The 22,821-nt window shown below is 36.1% G+C and overlaps 1 protein-coding gene across 1 annotated transcript in view; it reads left to right on the plus strand.

Annotated features, from left to right (window-relative positions):
- Positions 1-22,821, plus strand: part of DACH1 (dachshund family transcription factor 1) — a gene marked incomplete at its 5' end in the record, with an annotated part of 389,294 nt that continues 366,473 nt past the window's right edge. Inside the window, one exon of the mRNA XM_029938452.1 lies at positions 1-521. Coding sequence (XP_029794312.1) covers positions 1-521 — 521 coding nt within the window. The remainder of the gene's footprint in view (positions 522-22,821) is intronic.

The following is a 22,821-nucleotide window of genomic DNA, read 5'->3' on the forward strand; positions in this document are numbered from 1 at the left end:
GGCGGCAGCAACTGCAACCCCAGCCTGGCGACCGCGAGCGGCGGCGGCGGCGGCGCCTCCAGCACCCCCATCAACGCGAGCACCGGCAGCAGCAGCAGCAGCAGCAGCAGTAGCAGCAGCAGCAGTAGCAGCAGCAGCAGCAGCAGCAGTAGCAGCAGCAGCTGCGGCCCCCTCCCCGGGAAACCCGTGTACTCGACCCCGTCCCCAGTGGAAAACACCCCTCAGAATAATGAGTGCAAAATGGTGGATCTGAGGGGGGCCAAAGTGGCTTCCTTCACGGTGGAGGGCTGCGAGCTGATCTGCCTGCCCCAGGCTTTCGACCTGTTCCTGAAGCACTTGGTGGGGGGCTTGCACACGGTCTACACCAAGCTGAAGCGGCTGGAGATCACGCCGGTGGTGTGCAATGTGGAACAGGTTCGCATCCTGAGGGGACTGGGCGCCATCCAGCCCGGAGTGAACCGCTGCAAACTCATCTCCAGGAAGGACTTCGAGACGCTCTACAATGACTGCACCAACGCAAGGTAAAGAGCGGGGGGTAGCAGCCCCGGCCGCCCGCGGCCCCTTCCCTCCCGCCGCCTCCTCACCCTTCCCAGGCTCCCTTCCGGGCGCCTCCAGCCCCGCGCGCCCGCGAGCCGCGCGCCCCGGAGAGCACGGCCCTCTCCTCCTTTTCCTCGAGGCTCGCCAGCCGCTCCCGACCCTCTGAGAAGTTGGCACCTCTCCCTGCCCCAGATCTCGCTCTTCCGCCCGGTCCCCACCTTGCGCGTCTGGGCGCGGGGGACGCGGGGACCGCGGGTCTCGGGGCGGAGGGGGCGGGGAGGAGGAGGACCATGCCTTTCCGGGAGCCACAGCCCCCTGCCCGGGCCGCGCCGGCGTCCGGGGACCCCCTCCCCGCACGGCTGCCCGAGGGTGTGCTCCCTCGGACCCGGGCTCCACCGCGACCCGGGGGGCACCGGCGGGGCCGGGCGGCGGCGCCGAGCGGCGGCCCGGGGGCGGGGAGAGGTCGTGACCCCGACCCGCAGGCCTCGGGAGCGGGGAGACTTCGCCCCCGGGTGAGGGGCCCGCAAGGAAGCTGCGACCGCGGGCCCTTTCGAGGTCGGGAGGGAAGAGACCTCCGAGGCCGAGAGGCCCGGAGCGATCCCGGGGGACCCGCTGCGAGCTCAGCCCCAAAGCCCCGAGGGGAAGCCCGCTGAGGGGAGGGGTCTGTGTGTGCGCGCACGTGTGCGTGTGTCCGCCTGTGAGCTTGTGCAAAGGAGATACCGGGGTAGGTTTGCCCCGGGGCAGATGCGAGGGAACGGGCAGGTTTCCTTCTGGAGGGGGAGGCGACGGGGTGCCTGAGACTGTTGGAAGCTGAGCTGGAGAGATGGGGACGGAAGACTGAAGCGCACACTCTCTTTCTGTTCTGTCTCTCCAAACTGTTTTGCTTTTCCATTTTCTTTCTTCCTGTTTTATTTTTTTCTTTAAAGGTTAGTAGCTCACGCAATGAACAGGTGCAAGCTTTGCACTGGGATGTTCTGCAGCCCTGAATCCCCTGTACCGTGGCTTCCACAGCCCGGCAAAGCGCGCGAACCCTGAAGGCGGGAGGACCCGGTTCCTGGCCCGACGGGTTTTATGCTAATGAACGCTCACAGGGGGGAGGATCTACCGAGAGGGGGCGGGAGTGGGGTAACTTGTCAGTTTCGGGGTGGAAATGTTCTTTCCACCCGCTTTCACAGTTCCGCCAGGTCCCCCGTTCGAAGCAGAGGGAAAAGTTGAGATGCCAGGAGAAAGAGAGTAGGGAAAGTTGAATACCAGAAGCGGGCGCGTGGGAACTGCGCGCAAAATTTGCGCGGGGACTTCGATACCCTCCAAATAAGTTTAAGACCGGGAGAAGGAAGAGGGTTGTGCCCTCTGAGGGTATATGTCCGTTATTAGAGCTAGGGAAACTGAGCTGGGAAGGAAAGAGGGGTAGGACAAGACCAGAAGGAAACTGGGGTGAAAAAGCCCCTCGCTATTACTGCCTTGGAAGACTTCTGGCTAGTGCCCCGGGAAGGCTGTAAGACGAAAACTGTCTCCAACTCGAACCCTGCAAGTGTCCTATTCTGACCTAGCCACTCTTTTCCTTGTTTGCCATTCTTTGCCTGGGGGCTTGGGTGTGTGTCTGGGTTTTGAACCTTCATTTCTATGATTTTTGGGCGACTGCTGAGAGCGCGTGCATGTGCGTGCGCGCGCGCGCGTGCCCAAGAGTATGGACAGGTGGCAGTAAAGATTGAGGGGTAATCTTGATCACTGAACGTCATTTACCGAGATAATTGGAGTCCTAGGACGTCCAGAAGATAAAATATTTGCCAACAATGTAATCTTCAAACTATTCAGATCAGGGCAGAAAATTGTTACAGAGTTGTTGGAAAGAATACTAGTTGAAAATTTGAAGCCAGTTGATTGTCATGAAAGAGTCTACCTATCTGGTAAATTGGTGAAGAGCTACTGTGTTTCTCTTTAGTGATCAAACCACTCTGCTCTTGAAATCTCTTTGCGTTTCTTACACCACATACGGTACTAGATAATTAATGACCATTTCACATAACACACAAAAAATTGCTAGAGAAAACTTCTTGCAATTACTGCAATGTTACAATCAATGTAAAGCAGGTACTGTTACACCTCTTACAGTTATTCCCTTCCCGCCCCCACCCCCCATTCTTGCTTAGTGTTTGGTTTGAAATCTTCACTATATGGTTGGGAAATATTCTTAAAGTTATTAACAAAAATGTTTTAATTAGTTTTTCCCCCTGAGGTTAACAATAGCTCTGGAGTTTAAACTTTCACAGCCAAGATAAGTAAGATCCAATAGAACTGTTATATCTCTTCAAAAATATTTCATCAATACTCTGATTATATTTCAGTCACCTGGTCTTAATATTTTACAATTACATGTGTCATTCTAAAGCTCAATTTCGGGTTATTTTGAAGTTAAATGTGGTTAGTTTGTTGATTTGCACTTGCATTTTGATCTTTCATCAACTACAAGGCTTGCTCAAACCTATATACATGCAAATACAGCAGTCATTAACCTTAGAAGATGTGTAATGGAGAGCTCTACCTAGGTTTTCTTAACGCTGCACTGACTAAAAAAAAAAAAGAAAGAAAACTTATCATTGAACTCTCTGTCACCAAAACATATTGTTTGCATTATAATACATTATTGCTTGTTATGATAATTACAAGTGTTACTGTCTTATTTCTTAACTTTGAAAGCAATATCTACAATACTTGCACCTTGAATTTCAAAACTAAAATTACTCTTTCCATTCAAGTCCAGTTTATGCCTTTGCTATTAAGATCCTTTTCCATTCACCTAGACATATTGATTTCTTTCATTCTGGTTTCTTTCTCCTTTGGCTATTTAAGAGACTATCTAAAGGAATAATTTATGCAGAGGGTAAGACAAACTGTGCAAAAGACAAACTATATAAAATAATACACAGTGTGCAAGAAACATCAAATCTTAGCACTCTTATCTTTTTACAGAACATACATCTCATTCTGTCTCTTAATAGCATTTAGATACCAGAGAATCTGAGAAACCAAAATGATATCAAAGAGAAAAAAGGTTCTAAACTTGCTCAAAGTGTCTCAGTAAGTTGGTGACAAACCTTAGAGTGGATTTAATTTGCTCGGGGCTATTGCATCAGTATGCTATCTATAAAAACGGGAATAAATGTTGAAGCCATCTGTCACTACCACAAGGAGATGAAACAGAGACTATCACTCGCTTGATAGTAAAGCTAAAAGGAGTCCAAAAATGAGAGAAAATATAAGGAAATATATTTAAAAGTTGTCAAAGGACAGAGTCTGACCTTCATCAGCTTCCTCCAATTATTATTTTTAAACTAAACATTAGTTGCCTGAACTTGGCTGGTGCATCAGAGGTCACTCAATTAACTGGTAACCACTACACAACAACAACAAAGGAAAAGTAATTATGTACATGGTCAAGCCTCAGTTTGTATGAGTCAGTCGCTTGTTTGGAGATTTGGGTTAGGATTCAATTTTCTGTGAATTCAGGTAATAAAAAGTGACTCTGCTGTATTGTGTTATCTAAAATGTTTATTTTTTGAATATTGCCAGAGGGAGATTTTGTTTCAGGATCTTTCAAACCAGATTGTGATTTTGTTCTTATGTAGCCCTAGAATTGCAGAGTTTTAAACTTTAATAGATTCCAGTGGGTTTTATCAGACATTTTATATGCATATTGATATATTCACAAACAGTATTCCTTTGTCTTAAAAGTCAATGTCATTCATAGACAGCAAATTGAAAGACTTTTCCAGTCTTTTATTGGTCCAGTAGTAATATATGGATGCAATTTTAGTATAAGAAATATAAAATATTCTCCAATTCTTGGCTCTGTTTTTTGTCAGGAGTTTTAATAAAGATGGCAATCTGAACCAGTCTGTATTTATTGAACATTTTCCCCATTGCATGTTTTTCAATGGCACGGACTTACACACGTCTGCCTTGGTAATAGAAAGTTTCAGCACAAATACTGATTCACTTCTAACAGATAATTACGATACTTGGCACAGAGAAATTAAAAATTACTTCAAATGAAGAGAGACTATGCTTTTGAAGTTTTTGTCTTACAGTCGATTAATGGCTCCTATAAAGCCTAATGTTTCATTTTATAACATTTCCTAAAGAATATGACATAATTAGAAGAGTAAGGCCTAAAATATGAAAGTTTAAGTTTGGTTCCGCCACTTATTTCTGTATATGTTTAAACTGTTACTAAATTATAGTTTGATAACTAATACATAAACAAAACCTAAAAATAATCTAACCTAGAATTTACCTTGTTCAATCAAATTATATAGCCGAATACAAATTGAGTTATTTGTATATTTTTCAAACCTGTTGTTTTTCTTGGAGTTAGTCTTCAATAATACACATAGTCATCATTGTAAAGAGTGCACATAGTTATGAAGATGGTTTATTTTCTGAATTCCACAGATGATTAGTTAATTCTCTGAGACACTTAATTTGATTTGCACATAGGATATTTTATTTTGTAAAGCTGCAAACATTATGTAAAATAAGAAGACTTTTTTTTTCAGAGTTCCCTTACATAAATTCTTTGTATCACATTCTTTGTATCACAGATTCTGTGAACCTTCATCTTATTCGTCCAAATCTGTTGTAATTTTTTGTTTGTTCGCTTAATCTACATTTCACAGAAGTTGCATATAAATTACTGAGACCAATATTAGCCACTCTCTTTTTGCCTCACTACCTCCCCCAACCTCCTGAGATGTGACACCCAATATTGATTAAAGTCTTGGCTGGATTTGAGCATAAATCACTCTTCTCTTTGGTGATTTACCATGTGTGATTCACCAGCATGCGAAAACATAATATGCTTTATTGTTTCTCATTTGATGTTTTGTTTTTGGAATGTAAGTAGCATTTGTAAATTAGCTTAATGTGCAACCAAGTAGTTGTTATTTTAGGAACAATTTGTGCTTTGACTATCAATTAGTATTATTTTCTCTTTCCAAGTTATTTTACTAAATTGTTTCATACAATTGCCTTTGTTAATCAAGTAAAATAATCATTTAAATTGCCCTGTAGTAGCAACATAGAACCCATGTATTGCAAAATGTAAGAAATGCAACTCTCACAGGTTGTGAACTGTTTCCTTTTGAATCTTTGTTTGAAGAAATTACATGAAGTAAGCCTCCTAAATAGGGACAGGTAAGTCTTCTAGATTTCACCAAATATTTTGATTTTAAGAATTTTGTCACTTGTTTCTTTAAAAAAGTTAACGTTGGCTTGAATTTTATCTTTCAAGAATTTAATTTTCAGATTGTTCACCAGAAAAAAAAATTCACAAAAAGCTTTAGACTTTGAAAATGACAGGGAATATATAAAAAAGTAGATATTAACTATTTGGGTATTTAAATATGTAATTAAAATAAAGTTTTCTCATTTTATATTTGAATTGATATAAAAATAGAATGACCTTACCATGTACTAGCATGTGCCATTCTCTAAACTACTGAGTTACTACATTGTGATTGGTCAGTAATATGTATATATATATATATGTGTGTGTATATATATATATATGCATATATATATATATATATCCATGTGTATTCTTGTTTAAATTTTACAGCCTAAAAATTCTAGCTAAGACTGCATTTATATTTATACTTTTAGGCTTTGAAACTGCATGAAGGGACCTCTTTTTCATTATATTTATTATGTTCAGTAATTTATTTCTTAATGAAGAAAGACCTGACTTAAAAGCCCACCAAAACACCTTTGAGTTATATCAAAGACCCATTTATGTTTTTCAGGCATAGCAGATGCTCTGTGAGCCCACATTGTGCTAAATTCCTTTACTTTTCTTCTTCTCAGTTTGTCTGAAGTATTTCCAGGCAAAAGTAATTTTTTTGCTACAGTAAGTGTCTTTCAAAATAACTTTTAATTGTTGATATGTGCTTCCTTGTACATGCCACAATACAGAAATTACCTCATTCAGATAGTGAGGTTAGTTTAACAAATTATTTCTTTGGAAAACAAGAACACCAAGATTAGTATATTTATGTTTGGTCCAGTAATTTGTTACTAGATCAACTCATGGGTTGCTTTATTTTGATGTACCTATTTACTTTTAGAAGGCTTCTAAGAATTTTTAAAGTGTGTGTGTATTACAGTTTATGATTAACTTTATATTTAAATGTGCAAATTACTCTGAACAGAATTTGTATCCATTCAATATAAAGTAGGCAATTAGACAATCAATTAATGAAATTTTACTGTTTTTCAAAGTAAGTTAAATAGCATGTAATCATCCCCTTTATGTATGTAGGCATGCATAGCTAGAGATAGAGATGATAGAGATAGAAATACAGGTATATGGACATATAAAATCATGTAGAGAATGACTCAAATCACTACTTAATCCAAAATCAGGGACCTTGAACGAAGTATATTTTAAATTTCTGGTGCATTCTTAGTTGGGTTTACTTTATATGCTGAGAAGATTCTAATTCACCCATTTAAACAAATCCATCTGTAGGTTTTTCTAAATTGGATGTTGAAGTGGCCAATGACTGAATTTTGTTAAAGGTGTGGCCCTGTTGCTTTCTGATTCAAATTAGCTTGGAGCTGGTCCAGGATATCAAGCTGGGATTCTTTTACACGTTTAGATGTACGTGACTTGAGTGAAAGTTGTCGAAGGCAACCTCACTAAACTGGAAAACTCACTATATCATTATTTAATTGCTCTTATATTTTTGTGCTTATAAATGTATTGAATTGTCTAATACTACGCAGCACAGCAACACATTGAATAGCTACTTGCTTTTAAAAAAAGTTTTAGAGAGCAATGATTTAAAAAGAAGACAGCTTAGCTGAAGCATTTAAAACATATGATTATATAAGATGAATAATACCTGGAATCCATTGCATGTTTCTAGCAGGAAGTCAAAACTACTATGATCTGAAGAGCATAAATGTAATTTAATGTAAGTAGACTTGTAACCATCCTGCAGGGGAATTTGAAGGTAGTGTATATGCGTGACAAAAAAACTGAATATGCTTTTCACTAAAACAACAATGGAATTGGCAATTAAATATATTGGTTACTTTTGGTTAGTACCATTGAAGAATTGAAGAATGTTTTCCTTTCCTTAGAATAAATGAATGGACACATAAACGAAATATTAAAAAGTCACAATGTAACATCTTTGAATTGATATAGTATCAAATGTTTCTAAATAATTAGATTGCTTTTCTAGTCACAACAGGAAAAAAAGAATACTTTTCATCAAGGACAAACAAAACGTGTTCAGGAAAGAAAGACTACTAGTTGAAAGGGAATTATTTCATGGAAACACATAGAAGCATTTGCAGTAAATACTTGCTAATTCAATTTAAGGGATGCTGGTCATTTCTTAAGGAAAGATAATGAAAATAAATCTCTGGAATATGTTAATAAGATATACTTTATTATATTCACATATCAACCAAAGTATTTTGTTAAAATCTTAAACTGATTATATTCTGAAAATTTTTAAATAGCAACAGTAAATGGATTGTATTATTCATAACCCTGTATTACATATGAACAAAACAAATCACTGAAGGTGTAACAAATCTTTGAACCCATCACAACTCTGCAAAAATATACTGACATAGCAAAAAATGTTCATTCCTATTTTATATTGAAAATATCTTGGAAATAGGACTTATCTCTTGAGTCAGGCAATATGTATTTTAACAGCCTCTGGGTTTTAAATGAATAATTTAGAACACTTATAATTGTCCTGTTAACAGTCACACCTTTTAAACTAAGATAGATACCCTTCTGTATGCAACAGGTGTAAAATTTTTTATCAGTATTTTAGAAGACTTTGCAGTGGATATCTTTGTTTATATTAACCTTAGCCCATTTGTAGTCTATGTTTTTATGCTCAAATAATTATAATATCTTCATTAGAAAAACTTTTACATATACGTATATGTGTATTTGTATTTTTTCTCCCCCTCCCCCAAATGCACACGTGCATGCACAGATGTGCACACACACACACACACACACACACACACACGTAGGATATAGGGCCAGAGGACAAACAACTTACCAAAAAATTGACTTTAATTTTGCCTTCTGCAATTTAGTGAAATATAAAATAACACTGGGAAAGAAATTCTGCTTTATTGAATGATCATAGAAAATATGTTTAGAATTAATTTTAGCATGAAATAATTTATACTTAAATATTTTAAAATGTAATTATAATAGTGTTATATTGTTAGTAAGACAGTAATTAAAAACTTACCTTAATTTTATAATACCTTTATGTTTATGATAACTAAAATGTACCTTTAATTCTCTGCAAAATATATTGGTCAGAGAATTATCTTATTTGTGGGAAATAGATATTAAATTATTAGATACTAGAATCTGTATACTATAGAATAACATTTAATGTGCTTGATGTCATTGTTCCATTTCTTTTATTAGTTTATTTCATTGCTGCTTGCACTTGGAGCAAGCATATCCTTTAAAATCAGTGGATAAATGATAGGAAAACAATTTCATAACTTAAAAAAATGATTGCTCTTCTAAAAGCTTTGCCATCAATGAGATGAGTTAGGAATGAGGTCAATGGGTTAATCTGCCGGTCTACATAGGAAGATGTGTTTTACCACTTCTTGCAGTGGACTGTAATTGTCTTTGAAAACACCTGATAGAGGTCCAGTTAAATTGAAATCAATTACTTTCTCAATCATTCCATGGCATTTGTCAAGTCATTACATCATTGGTAAAAGTGCAGGAATGCATGCATTTTTTCGTGTATGAAGTAGGAAAGAGGTTAAAAAACAGTGACTACTTAAAAAAATTCTGCCTCGTAATGCAAAAGGATATTAAAGTTCACCTTTGCATTTTGTTATCTGAAAAGAAACATATTTCATACTACTTTCTGCATTATCCAGGATGCGTATATATTTATAAATAAGTAAAAATGATTTCAAAATATTTTATGACTTGTGAGTTCTGACACCTTTATTCTTACCCAATAAGTACTCTCTGACAAGTGCGTATTATAATCCAAGATGAATATATGTCTGCTGTTCACTGATTTTTTTTTTTTTACTCCATTGATAGTACATGCAGATTTGAACTTGTAGCCAGCAACAGTGCTTCTGTGCTTCAAATTGCCAAAAGACCCCCAGGGATAGAAACTTGACCTGCTTTTATGAAACCATCGAATTACATTTATACAAGTTACCCCATGGGAAAGGAATGAACTGATCCCAATTCAAACCTTAATATTGGAGCCTTCTGGGTCAAATTTGATTTTTCTTTTTGTTAATACCTGTTTGGCTACCAAATTTAGTACCTAGGTAATTTTAGGAAATTTTAAAAATATCATTCATAAATGATACTTCACCAGTAAGCCAAAGTGTCATCAAAATTTTGCAGCTCCTCAAGTTTTCACATGGGATTAAGACGTTAACTTTTAAAAACTAAATATCTACCTTTTAAATATACATCTTAGATATAGGTAGTTTCAATACAAATTTATTTAATTGGACACTTATTTTGTACTTTTTGTTAATTTCCTTCCATTAAAGAGTCAGCCCAAGGAGAGTAAGAAACTTGTTTTAGGGAGTTGTTCCCTGTGATAACATTTAAGAGGAAGGATTTTAATGAATAAATTTAATTTTCTTAGACTTGCATTTTAAAAGGTTATATTCCTTATTTTGCTTTTTGTTGCACTATATGAAGGGGTTTCCTGAAGCCTGCTTTTGCCACAAATAGTAACAAATGAAGGTAGTCAATGATAAACTAGATACATAAAAGCTATTCCTGTTTTAGTTGGATGTACTGTGGTTATGTGGTTGGGCCTACATTGGAAAACTGAAGTTAATCAGGTGTTCACAATAGGTATGTAATAGCTTGCTGAATTTCTGTAATATCTAAATGTTATATCCTACATATACAAATGAATAACGAGTGTAAATGGGTAAAGTTATAGTGTCTCTTTGCTTATAATTGATGGTATTAAATGCCCATCATGAGACCACGGAATGACTTGTTCTCAGTCTTACATACACAGCAACACTTCATAAAAGACAAAACAACACACGTACATTTATACCCCCACTCAAATATCTGCTGTTACAATTACGATGACTAAATTATTTCATGATAGGATTTTGGAATCAAGGTTAGCATGTTCCGTTCCTAATTCAAAATTAAAAACAATTTTAAAGACTTTTCACTTCTTTTTTCACTTAACATTGAAAAAACCATTTGGGTAATTGGTTATTTTCCTACAAGAACCAAACATAAAAATTCCTAATAATAACACATTGATTCTTAGAGTAGAGGAAAAACATTGAAATTTCCAATGGAAAGTATACCACTTTCCTTACTATCGTTAAGTCAAGACCATCAAGGAGAAAATATTTAGAGCTTTTAAACATAGTTATTTTTTTCTTTTTTATTGGCTGTTAGGTGGCGAAAAAAAATTCTTGCTTTAACCGTAAGCTAACATTTTCCTGCACTGTCTTGACACTTGAATGAGGCTGAAAAATTAAATCAATTATTTGGATGTTCCCTAAGATCGCTTTGATGCCATATTTATAAAATACCAATTGATTAAATATTTAATTTGAAAGTTTGACCCAACTCGTTTGATGATGATTTAACACGGCTCTTGCTCTTCACTTTCTCTTAATCTGATGAAAGGAAGGTAGATCACATGACCCAACCACATTATGCTGTTCTAAAAAAGAATCTGGTTTAGGAACCTATTCTGACTTTTGTAATGGTGATCATATGAAGTTTCTGTGACCTTTTTTGTCTTCTAGTGGCACTTTGCAGCTCCATTTCCAATAATGATTGATGGTGCATTGCAGGAACTACAAAAACAAACAAAATTACCTGAAAAAAGTTTGCCATAACATGCACGAGGTGGAACTTTTATATTTTAGACAATTCTGAGTAGAGTAATCCTTAATATTGTACAAGATTCCACATCGCACTTAATATAGAAAGCCTTCCAACACCAAACTAAATTTCATCTTCTTAAATATCATTTAAATTATTCTCATAATAACCTTGGTTTTTTTTTTTTAGAAACTCCAGTGAAATTGTGCGTAAAAACATAAGTACTTATCATAAAATTTACCTATAAGCATCTAGCCCCAAACAGAACAAACCAAGTTTGTGAGCTGTTGAGATTCAGATAGGTTTCCCCAATTTTGACAGCATGAAAATGTAATATTTTAAAATTTATTTTGTTCCAAGTTGAGGAAATAAAAATAAAAACGGTATATTTGATCTAGAGTAAACTTCTTAGCTCTTTCTTTTGGGGAGTAGGTTAAATGAGGGCCCATGACAGGGATGCTGTTTGTTTTTCACAAAAGTTGTTTGTGATTTCAGGTACTCTTGGGAAATCTCTTGATCAGATTCACATCTGTTCCTGTCAAAGTGGGTGCTAAGATACCGGTCACCCAGCAACCATGTCCAAGAGGGAATTGGGCCGATAATAACTTCAAAAAGGAATGACAGATGCTAGATTAGGATGAAAGACAAAACGCATGAAAAATGAGCTTGTTAGAATCAAAAATTTGTTCAAGCACCTTTATGCAAATTAAATGAATATTGAATATTTGCATGCAGTAATTTCTACTTTTTCATTTGATTGAAAAGAAAAGAATAGTGCATTTAAACTCACAAATGTGATTTCTTTCTATTGTACTAATCAACAGACAAAGCGGAATCTCTTTTTAAAAAAATCAGATTAGCCACCTGGGTTCTTGTATCTCTGCTAAGTGTGTTACCGTTTTTTTCTTATAACAATGATACTTTTGGGGACAACTTAGTTTATCTCATTGTTTTCATAATAAACAGTCTTATGTGAATTAAGATTATTTTAGATGGATATAAATCCATTTCTTGAAAAAGCATTTCAAAAGTAACCTTACCCTATTGTCCTTGAAATTGGTTAATGTACATTAATAAAAGATCACTCAAGATGAGTTCACACCAAAAGCACAGGCTTCTCATTGACTGGTTAAATAACAATGCATTAAAGTAAAGCAGGGTAGTATACCGAAATGAAAAGTATACAGAAAAAGATCTCTTCAAAATTTAAGGTGCTTTTTGATACATTACTAGTTTTTCTATTGAATTGTTCACATACTAATCAGAATTTAGAAGGGCCTGATAAAACATAGTGATTGAGAGAGGTTTCTGAGTCTTGGTTTAGCAATGTCTAATGTGGTCACGTAGAGAAATTGATTTTCTTCAGAAATTAATTAATTTTTCATATCGCCCTAAGCTGCAGTTAAAAAGAGTGCATACTTGTCTGTTTTTTCCAGAAATATTGCCTAATCATATTAATACCATTGCCCCAAGGATGAAAAGATAATTGTACAAATGCATTTGGAAATATGTATCACTGAGTATTTATGATTAAATTATGCAAATGACCCAGCTCTCATCCTTTCCAGACCCAGATTGTCTAATTAGGATTGATATGCTGAATAGATGTTCCAGAATTTGAATACAAGCATGTCCAAGGAGCAGAAAATTGGAAATGACAAGGCTGAAATCCAAAGAAAAGTGCCTTTCGTTTCTATACTTTGTTAATGTGCTGTTAGCAGTTGAGGGTTCTTTCTGTCCCTTTGGCTATTTTGTGACTCATATGTCCTATTAGAAACAAGTATGCAAGATGAATTGAACTTTAGCAAATAGCATTTCATTTCTATTTGGTGCTTATTTAAAAATAATAATCCCCTGGCCATTCAAAGAGAACATCACTATTAAGTTGCTTCACACAATGTAAACTTGCCCTTAATTGAGTGATTTGTTTTACCCTTCCTCTGAGTTGGTATCAGAACTTTATTTCAAAGCTAAGTCTCCAAACTTAGTGGTATACCAATGCACTATTTTCCAAGGATATGCTTTCTTGAATCCACAGTCCATTCATTTGTTCATTCATTTGTTTACGTAAATACCTATTTTTTAATATTTGGAGAAAATGGTTGAAGCAACAGCTCTGATTAGGGGGAGAAAAAGCCGCACTTTGAATGTAACAGTGTTTGAATTTGAGGTCCTCAGCGGGCTTTCTCCCTCAGTGATTACATTCATTCATCTTAGATGGAGGGGTGGTAGTGAGGAGCTAGGAAGGGACTGAACTGTCAGGGCTCCGGCCTTTGTTAAGCAGCGGGTAGTCACTGCCTCTGAACTGGCCTGGCTCCTGCTTCCCATCTGCAAGATGATGGATTGCTATGTTTAATACATTTCAGCTTTTGTCTGTCATAGTGTGGACAGACAGTATTCTCAGTGATTTCAACAGTGATTAGGGAACCGTTTCAAACCACTCCTATTGGCCAGACAGCTTCCAGGAATGTCTGCTGAACATACTCATTGGCACTCTCACCATGTAAATGTGTAGCTTAACTAGGCAGAGATTGTACACTCGCTGTTTAAACCAATGCAGAACCCAGGGAGAATTCTGCTAGATCACATATCTACTCTGGAACAAAATTACATGAGACAATATTATAAGAACATTTTGGGTCTCAAATGAAAATATTCATCCCAAGTGGCCCCGAGTTCAGATAAATTTGAATTATTTAAGTAGTGCTTAATGGCAGGACTGTATACCATAATCTAGGATGTCCGTTGTTGCTGTCTTCATCAATATTGAGCTGTTTAGCTACATTGGGAGGGTAGAATGTGAGGACTATGTTAAAGCAGTAAGACATGATACGGCATGTGCTGTGCTGGGATTTGTTGAGCTGTGGGTGCTTTGTGGTTCACAAGTGCAAAGAGTGAACGATTTCAACAACCAGGAAGTGACTATGTACCAGCTCAGTATTTTCCCTTGAGTGTCTTACTCTATTTATAAAACTGGTGCTAAGAAAATATAAATAACTAAAGGAAAAATTCTGTTAAGCCATTAATAACATAAGCAAGGTTTGATTTGGAGAACTGGACTTATATATAAATAAATTGAATGTTACTAATTCTATTATTAAAAAAATATAATGTACTCCATGATGTAAATTTTAAATGTATGATAAACATGGAGTTGTAACCTTCTTAATAAATAGACACTTATCAATTAGGAATCCAGCCAAACTTTTGAAACAGAAATTTAAATCAAGAGAAGCCACTTGCTTTCAACTAATCTTTATTAATAGGGAAGATGAAAAGAAAAAGTTGTGATAGTTAATAGCAAACAACCAATGAGAAAAAGAGCTCCAAATCCCAGATCATATTTTCCTTTACTGATGTATGGCTCTTATACTGCAAAATTTTCACCTGAGATCCTTTCAGTAAAGGTTTCTCGTTTTGAATATGTGATTACAAATTTGCAAACACACACATCACACCACAAATACACACATACACACACATCATATTTCTTTTGAATTAGTTCAATAGCTAAATGTGTTGGCATTTTAACATTGCTGATTTAGTAATAAGGACAGGTGGTGTTCTACCTCCTGGGAGACTTATAAAAGCATTCATATATTTTGCAAATTATTTTGTTCTTTGTTTTATTTTAAGCCTTGTCTTAGTGAAACAATGTACAGCTTAAAATTTTTGCATTCATTCAGCATATTCTAAAAGAGTCATTTGTCAGAGTGAATCAAAGATAGAGCTCATAGTAGACTTTTCTACAGATATTACATAACTGGGCTTAAGTAAATCTGGATTTCTTAATCAAAGCTCTTCACAATTCATATAGCACATATGTAGTGAAATAATGTCCTACCCCTCAACATTTTTATACTACATAATCATTCTAATGGGTGGCTGTCAAATCTTTAGTTGTAGAGTACTGCATATTCATTTACTCCATCTATAGTGTGGGTGGGGGGCAGGCAGGGAAGTGGTAGAATGCTTATTCTTTTAGAAAAAAGATGAGGTATAGGGGGCAGCTATTATCCTACGAAATTACTGTGATGTGCAGAATCTCTATTAAGTCAAAGGCAAATGCATAGCTCAGGCTACTAGAGTTAAGATTCCTGGCCTTGAGCTCTGAGCAGCAGAATGAACGGAAGGAAGAGGAGGTGTGGAGTAAGTACTCTGTTCTAAAGTAGAACTATTTCATGGGATGGCCCTACCTTACCCTGAGACACCTCCTCCCTTAACTATTGGTTAATACATTTTAAGGAGATCAGCAGAGATTTCAGGTAAAGGACCTTGCTGGGGAAAGAGGCGGTAGGAGATAGACCTTAAAGAGAGGAAAGGAATGCTTATACCATATATAAACTATAGACATCCCCCCAAATGTTATAGAAAATATAACTGGCAAATTTACATGTTTATTTTACCCATAGGTGAACCTTTCTGGGCTATTCAGAATTGGATCTTGTGTAACAACAGGAGTATAAATTGTGTGTGTGTGTGTGTGTGTGTGTGTGTGTGTGCGCGCGCGTGCACGTGTGTGTGCACGTGCACATGTCCATGAGTACACTACAGGTTGCCATCCCTTGTTATACACATTGTTTGGTCCCGTGTTTAGTTAAACACCATAATTACAAGGTAATACAAGTCGTTTGTCTTACTGTGGTTAAATAAAGAAAAAATGTGTGCTAGAAACGAAATGAATGAGTTTCTCATAAAGCTAAATGAACAAGTTTGCTGTCTGCAAATGTCTCAGAGTGGAGGAGTGTTAGAATCCCTGTTAATCGATCCATCCGTCTCCAGCCATGGTGTGAGCTCACGGGCTTCTGCGTGTGCGCACAGCAGCTCAGGTCTTAGCTGTTACTGGTGGGTAGATCCATAGATTGGGGGGAAATAAAGAGTCAGGCCAGCAGGTTCAACTTCTATTTCTCAGTAGCTTCCTATAATGATTCCACCTCTAGTGAGGTGAATTACTACTGCATGAAAAAGGAGAAAAAAGGGTTTTGGCCATCTTAGCTAATAAATCACATTGACTGCATGGCTGATCAGATCAATTGTGCATAAATCAGTGCCTTAAAGAGTCTTAAACTAAGATTCTACCAAAGACCATTCAATCTATGGGCTCGCGTAACGGCATGGTCTCTTGCCTGTAGCAAACTGAACAGGAGTCCACAATATTGAGACCGTTAATATGCTGTCAAATGTTGAAATGAATGTTTTCAGATCTCCAAGGCATGGCCAAGATAAGTTAAACAGTTGTGATTGTGTCAAGTCAATTGACAGATACATTTTTGTCTTCTCTAGTTCACTTTTGTTAGGTTAGCAAGAAAATTCAATTCTAAAGAAATATATGAAAATTCAGTTTTGAAGTCTTTATTAATAAGCATGATTTGAGGGAATTGTTTCCGGCAAAAATGTTACTGTGTTATTTCCAAAAGAAATTGTCATGAGGATCCAAGAGAAGTATTTCATTACCACAATAGCTGTAGATTTGAGATTTACTCATCTATAGGCAACTTGGAGTCATGAGAACAATCAAGAAACTTGATTTCAAGTTCTGATGATATCAGTTACTAGCTGAGAGATGTTGGATTAGTCAACTGGATCCTCCGTCTTGTCAAATGTAAAATAAAGATAATGAAGATAACTTTTCTGTTTATTTCAAAAGAGGGTTGTGAGAATAAGGATGTGATAATAGTTATTTGAAAGCACTTCAAAAATGGTAAGGTACTTTTGAAGAGTTGTTATCTTTTTAGAATTCTCAATTACTTTTTTATTGAGATATAATCTACATATAACATTCCATAAGTAAGTTTAAAGTGTACAATTATATACTTCAAAGTTCCTAAGATACTAGATCTTAAATGTTCTCACCCAATTATGTTTTTAAACTCCTTTTACCAGAATAGCTTACAAAGCATAAAGAAAATTCTGCTTTGGTCCTTGCTGTCACACTTTTCACCTCTTTTTAAGGAAATAACAGTGAAATTATAACAACTAAGACAAAGAATTTGTGAATTTTGAAAAATTACGTTTTTCTATAAATGCAATATTCATATTTTATTGGCAGTGACTTTCAAAAATATTTTGAATAATGGTTAATATGGTTAAATATTTGAAAAGAAAGAAAAGACAAAATATAGCCAGAGCATATGGAAGGATAACTTACTTTATTTCACAGATTCAATATCTATGGTAACTGCCATGCAATTCTCTAAGAAAGTAGAGATTCCAGATGAGTTTAAATCAGTTTTTTTTCTTTTTCTTTATGCTAAAAGCATGTGCCATGTAAACTTTGACTTCTTTTTAATTTGGCTGGAGCATTTTATTATAGTTAAGTCTCTAGGATTGTCTTAAACTAAGTACATAATTTATAATTATTCTTTACCAAACATCTCAAAATCCCCCAAATGATTATGTTCTGTCATCTCCTGTTTTGGAAATAAATTTGGGATAGGCATTCAAGCATCTTAACATAAAATTTGGTGTCTGCCAAGTATTTTGTGAACTCATCAATATAATATAATGTTCCCTATTTCAGAATACCATTGTTCTGCTTTTGTTTGTAGATTTATGACAATGTCTTGACATTTTTGTAAATTATGTAACACACATTGTTTCTCCCTTGTTCTACTGTGAAATTTAGTAGGTTGTTGAAATTGGATCTGATTGATTTTCTCCTTGGCATTTGTCTACAAAAGCATTTCATGTCTAAAATTCATGAGAGGAGGAGAAATCCAGGTGGATTTCTTTTGTTGCATTTTTCCTTTATGTATCTAAAGTTTTGAACTATTTGTAATCAACTGTTAATCACTTTAAATGTATCTATAGATGTTTCGCTGATAGAGAATGGTTGGCTATTTCTTGAACTCCTTAATTAACTTAAAAACTTGAGTAAATTTAATTTCTGATGAAAAATAATTACCTCCCGGGGATTACTGTAGAGGATTATGTTGCACCTATTGTTAAAACTCTCAAGTATTTTCTGGCATATAGTAGGTACACTCATTAGAAGTACAATTGATTTTTTTTAAAGAAATATTGTTTGCATATTACTGAATTTTATTAAAATATTTTTATGAGAGTTTTAAGTTTAGAGCATTTTTATTATGATCAAGAAATTAAAGCCTGAATAGAAATGTTTTAGACTTTTATGTAGGGAAAAAACCAAAATAAATGTATAGTTAACATTAGTTCTTAAGGGTAATATAAGGTGTCTTTGCTTCCTGAATGTATCCCATGTTCTTATAGTACTTAAAGCACACATATTTAATCTTTGTATATGATACACACATGAGTTTGTAAGATTGAGATTTTGTCTTCATCTCAGTTATTAATTAATGTTTAGCTATCAGATTAATTATGAAAGGTCTACATGTACATAATTTTTAAAGCACCTGAAATTCGAGGGGCACCTGGGTGTCTTAGTGGGGTAAGCGTTTGACTTTGGCTCAGGTCATGATCTCACAATGAGTGAGTGCTAGCCTTGCATCGGGCTCTGTGCTGACAGCTCAGAGCCTGGAGCTTGTTTCAGATTCTGTGTCTCCCTCTCTCGCTCTTGGCTCCTCCCTGGCTCACAGTCTGTCTCTCTCTCAAAAATAAGTAAACATTAAAAAAAATTTTTTTTTAAACAACTGAAATTTGAATTGAGCAGCCAGACCAAAAATAAAAGTATATACAATTGCTGCTTAACACACTACCAATGATAAGAATTATAGCTACTATTATCTGTGGTTATTACTTGTTAGAGATGAGTGTGTTCAGTATGACATCTTGTTCTCTTTCACTCCATATAGTAGCCATGAAAGGCAGGTTCAGTCTGATTTGAAAGAATGTTAAGGGCACGAGGATCAGAGCAGTTAGTTAACTTGTTCACAATTACATAGCAAGAACATAGCAATTGAAGAAAAAGGAAGAAAAGACATTTAATGTTAGAATTTTATTTTCTATGTTACATTTTTCTGTTCAAATAATAGTTTACCAATGCCTCTAATATAGATTGTAGTTTGACAATTACAGATTGTTTAGGAAAATAGTACTAATACTCATTATTTAAAAATATTCAAAATGTGTGGTGTGCTCTGTGTCTGTAGCAATATGGTAATTTTATGGGGAAACTTTAATATTGTTTATAGTTCTGAGATTTTCAGAATCAGTTTTACTCTGAAGATGTAGAGCAAGCCAGTTGTAATTTATTTCTTTATGAGAAATGCAGAAGTGACATTAAGTTTTATATCCGTTACCACTGTAGATTAATTTTCATCTTCTCTTTAACTACGAGCTAGAAGCCTATTGTATACTCCTCTAAGTACGAAAGTATATCCTCTCACCCCTTTTTTATTTCTTCAATTTTTACAATGTATTTTTAAAATTTTGACGTCAATTATCATCAGAAGGAACCTTACCACATAACAAACCATATAGTAAGGTCAAATTTTACTGGTAAGATAAAATTTAAAACAATCGCAGTATTAATTTATTAAACCAAATTGTGCCTTCAGATCAATGGTTATTGGTGGGGAGTAAGAAATATATAAGAATAACTAGGCTATAATCTATTGTAATTCTGGTCCTTTCCTGACAGATTCTAATTCACCCTCTGCCTGTTTTATAGTTCCACTGAGTACTATTATTAGAGTAAGCCACACCTATTACTCAAAGGTTATCATTTCTGGTAGTTACAAATAAGGTTATTTTTAGAAGCTCAAAACCCATTCGTCTGGGCAGATAGTTGGGATTTAAACCTTAGTTGTGTAGCACAAAAGCGTATTAAAGGCAGAGTTTACACCAACAGCTTTCAGGTTTTTAAACTGGAGGAGCACCTGGGTGACTCAGTCGGTTAAGCTTCAGGCTTCGGCTCAGGTCATGATCTCACAGTTCACGGGTTCGAGCCCCACGTTGGGCTCTGTGCTGACAGCTCAGAGCCTGAAGCCTGCTTCAGATTCTGTATCTCCCTCTCTCTGACCCTCCCCTGCTCACTCTGTGTCTCAAAAGTAAATTTAAAAAATTTTTTTAAAAACCCTGGAAAGTAGCCATGGAAAGTTTGGGTTGGGCCTGTTTTCCTTTACATGGTTTTTGAAATAAGCCTCATCCTTTCATCCCAATTACCCACCTGTAGACTTCTTCTGTCCAGGTAGTGTGTTATTTTTTGATCCTTAGATCTATAAATTTGTTCTTTTTTTTCCGCAGCAATAAAGGTACTTTGATATTTTGGCATCCTCATACCCCATATGAAGAACTTGTTTATCAGATTGACACGTTTCTGTGATGTGCAAGTACCTTTGGTAGGTAGGGTATGTGTGTCACTTTGCTCATTTTTGTTTATTTACTTTAATCAAGTGTGGGAAATAATGGGTTTTTTACCCGTAATTATTATGTGTGGAAAGTGATGGATCTCTTTTCTTGGATATATATCTACAGTTAAAGTAAGGAGTTGATTGTGGTAGAACTAAATATTTAGAATTTTTCTGTTAATATTTAGTGTTTCATCAAAGTCTTGCATGTTGATATATTAGATAAATCAAGACAAAAGGGTATATCGTTTATCACTAATTCAAGACAGAAGATATAGTGTTCATACATAATTTTTTAGTAATGATTCCCATGTTTTTAGTGGTTGTTTGCTGAATTACATCAACTGTGTGTTGAAAAAGTGGTGTGGGCCTTGATGTTTCTAAAGATTTGCTTGAATTCATAATTGAGTTTATCAGTAGACTAATGACAGTGTCTTTCCTTTGTCACCATTTTATCCTTGCCTGGATTGCTGGTCCAGAGTGATGTGAACTATTTAGTCACACTTTATGTCATTTCAAACTAACAATATTATGTGAAAGAAGTAAATTCATGGCAAACCTCAGTAGTTGTGCTTTAAAATGATAATTTTAAACACACCAGGATCAGGATCATTCAGTTTTAAATTCTATTCCTGCTCTTGGGAGTCTCAAACCTTTACTTCCTCCTTTGTAACTTTTATGCCTGGATTTGGGTGAGGGACTCTTCATTGAAAAGACAAATGTCCACTGAAAGGAAGCAATGCCATTTTCACTTCCTCTAGAGACTCCTGTTTTAAAGATCTACTTTTGTCCTTTTTCTCCTATGAAGTTTGAGTCTTTGCATTTATGGCTTCCCTAGGGCAATAGTCATACTGTTCTGCAAATAGAATGCTCACTTGAATATTTTTAAGCAATAAATATATCAGGTTGAAGCAATGGGCAAAGTTGCCTGTAACCTTGACAATACATGTATCTTTTTACATAACCTTAATGCAGTGCATGGTCCGTGCATTTTTTCTTTGGTTCATTTTGCTGTCTCATCCAAGAGCAATGCAGTTGGGTCTCGGTATATGGTGTATTTAAAATGAACTTTGTCTTCACTTGTATGTGTTTAGTGACTAAAAGTTTCTTGAAGAAATGTAAGTAGTGTAGGAAATTCAGAATTTAGAGTGCCGTTGTTTTTCAAAATCGAATAGAGTCCCAGAAGCATCATGCATATACTTTAAATCACTTCCAGGTAATGTAGGACAGGAAGTAAGGAACCATACACATTTTTCATAGTCTAGTAGTTTTAATATTGGAATGGTAGAAGCACTTCTAATCCACAAACTGTGAAATGTTACTGGAAATTGAGAATCCCTTTAAATGGGTTATGTCCCAATTCAACTCTTACCTGGTTAGCCAGTGTTCCAACAGGACACCCCGAAGTCTTCAGGAAGTCAGAATAGATAGATAGCTTTTGATTGGGAAATCATTTTTCAGCCCATTATCAACTTTGCTGAGTAAATCATAAGAGAAATATTTTAAAATTTAACTCTGAATAATAGGTAGGTATATGTAAAGTATCTCCTGTTTTGTTTTGTTTTTGTCTTTCTCCATTAACAATTCCTCATAATTCCTTATTATCTTATTTCCATGTCTCCTTAGAATTAATTCATGCTCTTCCTCCATTTCTCACTTGACTCTGCTCCAAGCGTCCTCTACAAAATCTTCATTTGCACCATGGGATGGGTTTTCCTCTTCTGTTATTGTTTGTGCACTTACTCCAGACACTAATCTAGTACATTCTTTATTTCATGTAACCCCCACAATAGTCCCATTTCCATTTTACAGAGGACAATGTGACAGAGTGACAGAGAAGTTAAGTAAATCACGCAACACTACTAAATGAGTATCAAATGGAGTTGCCCTAGGATCCTACACTGCACTCCCACCCTAAGGGGAGGTGCAAAAACCCATTTGAGCATCAGTTTTCTCACTTGTAAGGGAACCTAAACACCTACTTAGCATGATGAGAATTTAAGAAAATGAGGTTGAAAATGAAAGCTAAATGTCCTAGAAATCATAAACTGCATAGAGGCTTAGTAGGAGTGCAATAACTGTCCTGTGCCATTTACCTTT

The sequence above is a fragment of the Suricata suricatta genome, chromosome 4, assembly GCF_006229205.1.
Source record: "Suricata suricatta isolate VVHF042 chromosome 4, meerkat_22Aug2017_6uvM2_HiC, whole genome shotgun sequence".
Lineage (NCBI taxonomy): Eukaryota > Metazoa > Chordata > Mammalia > Carnivora > Herpestidae > Suricata > Suricata suricatta.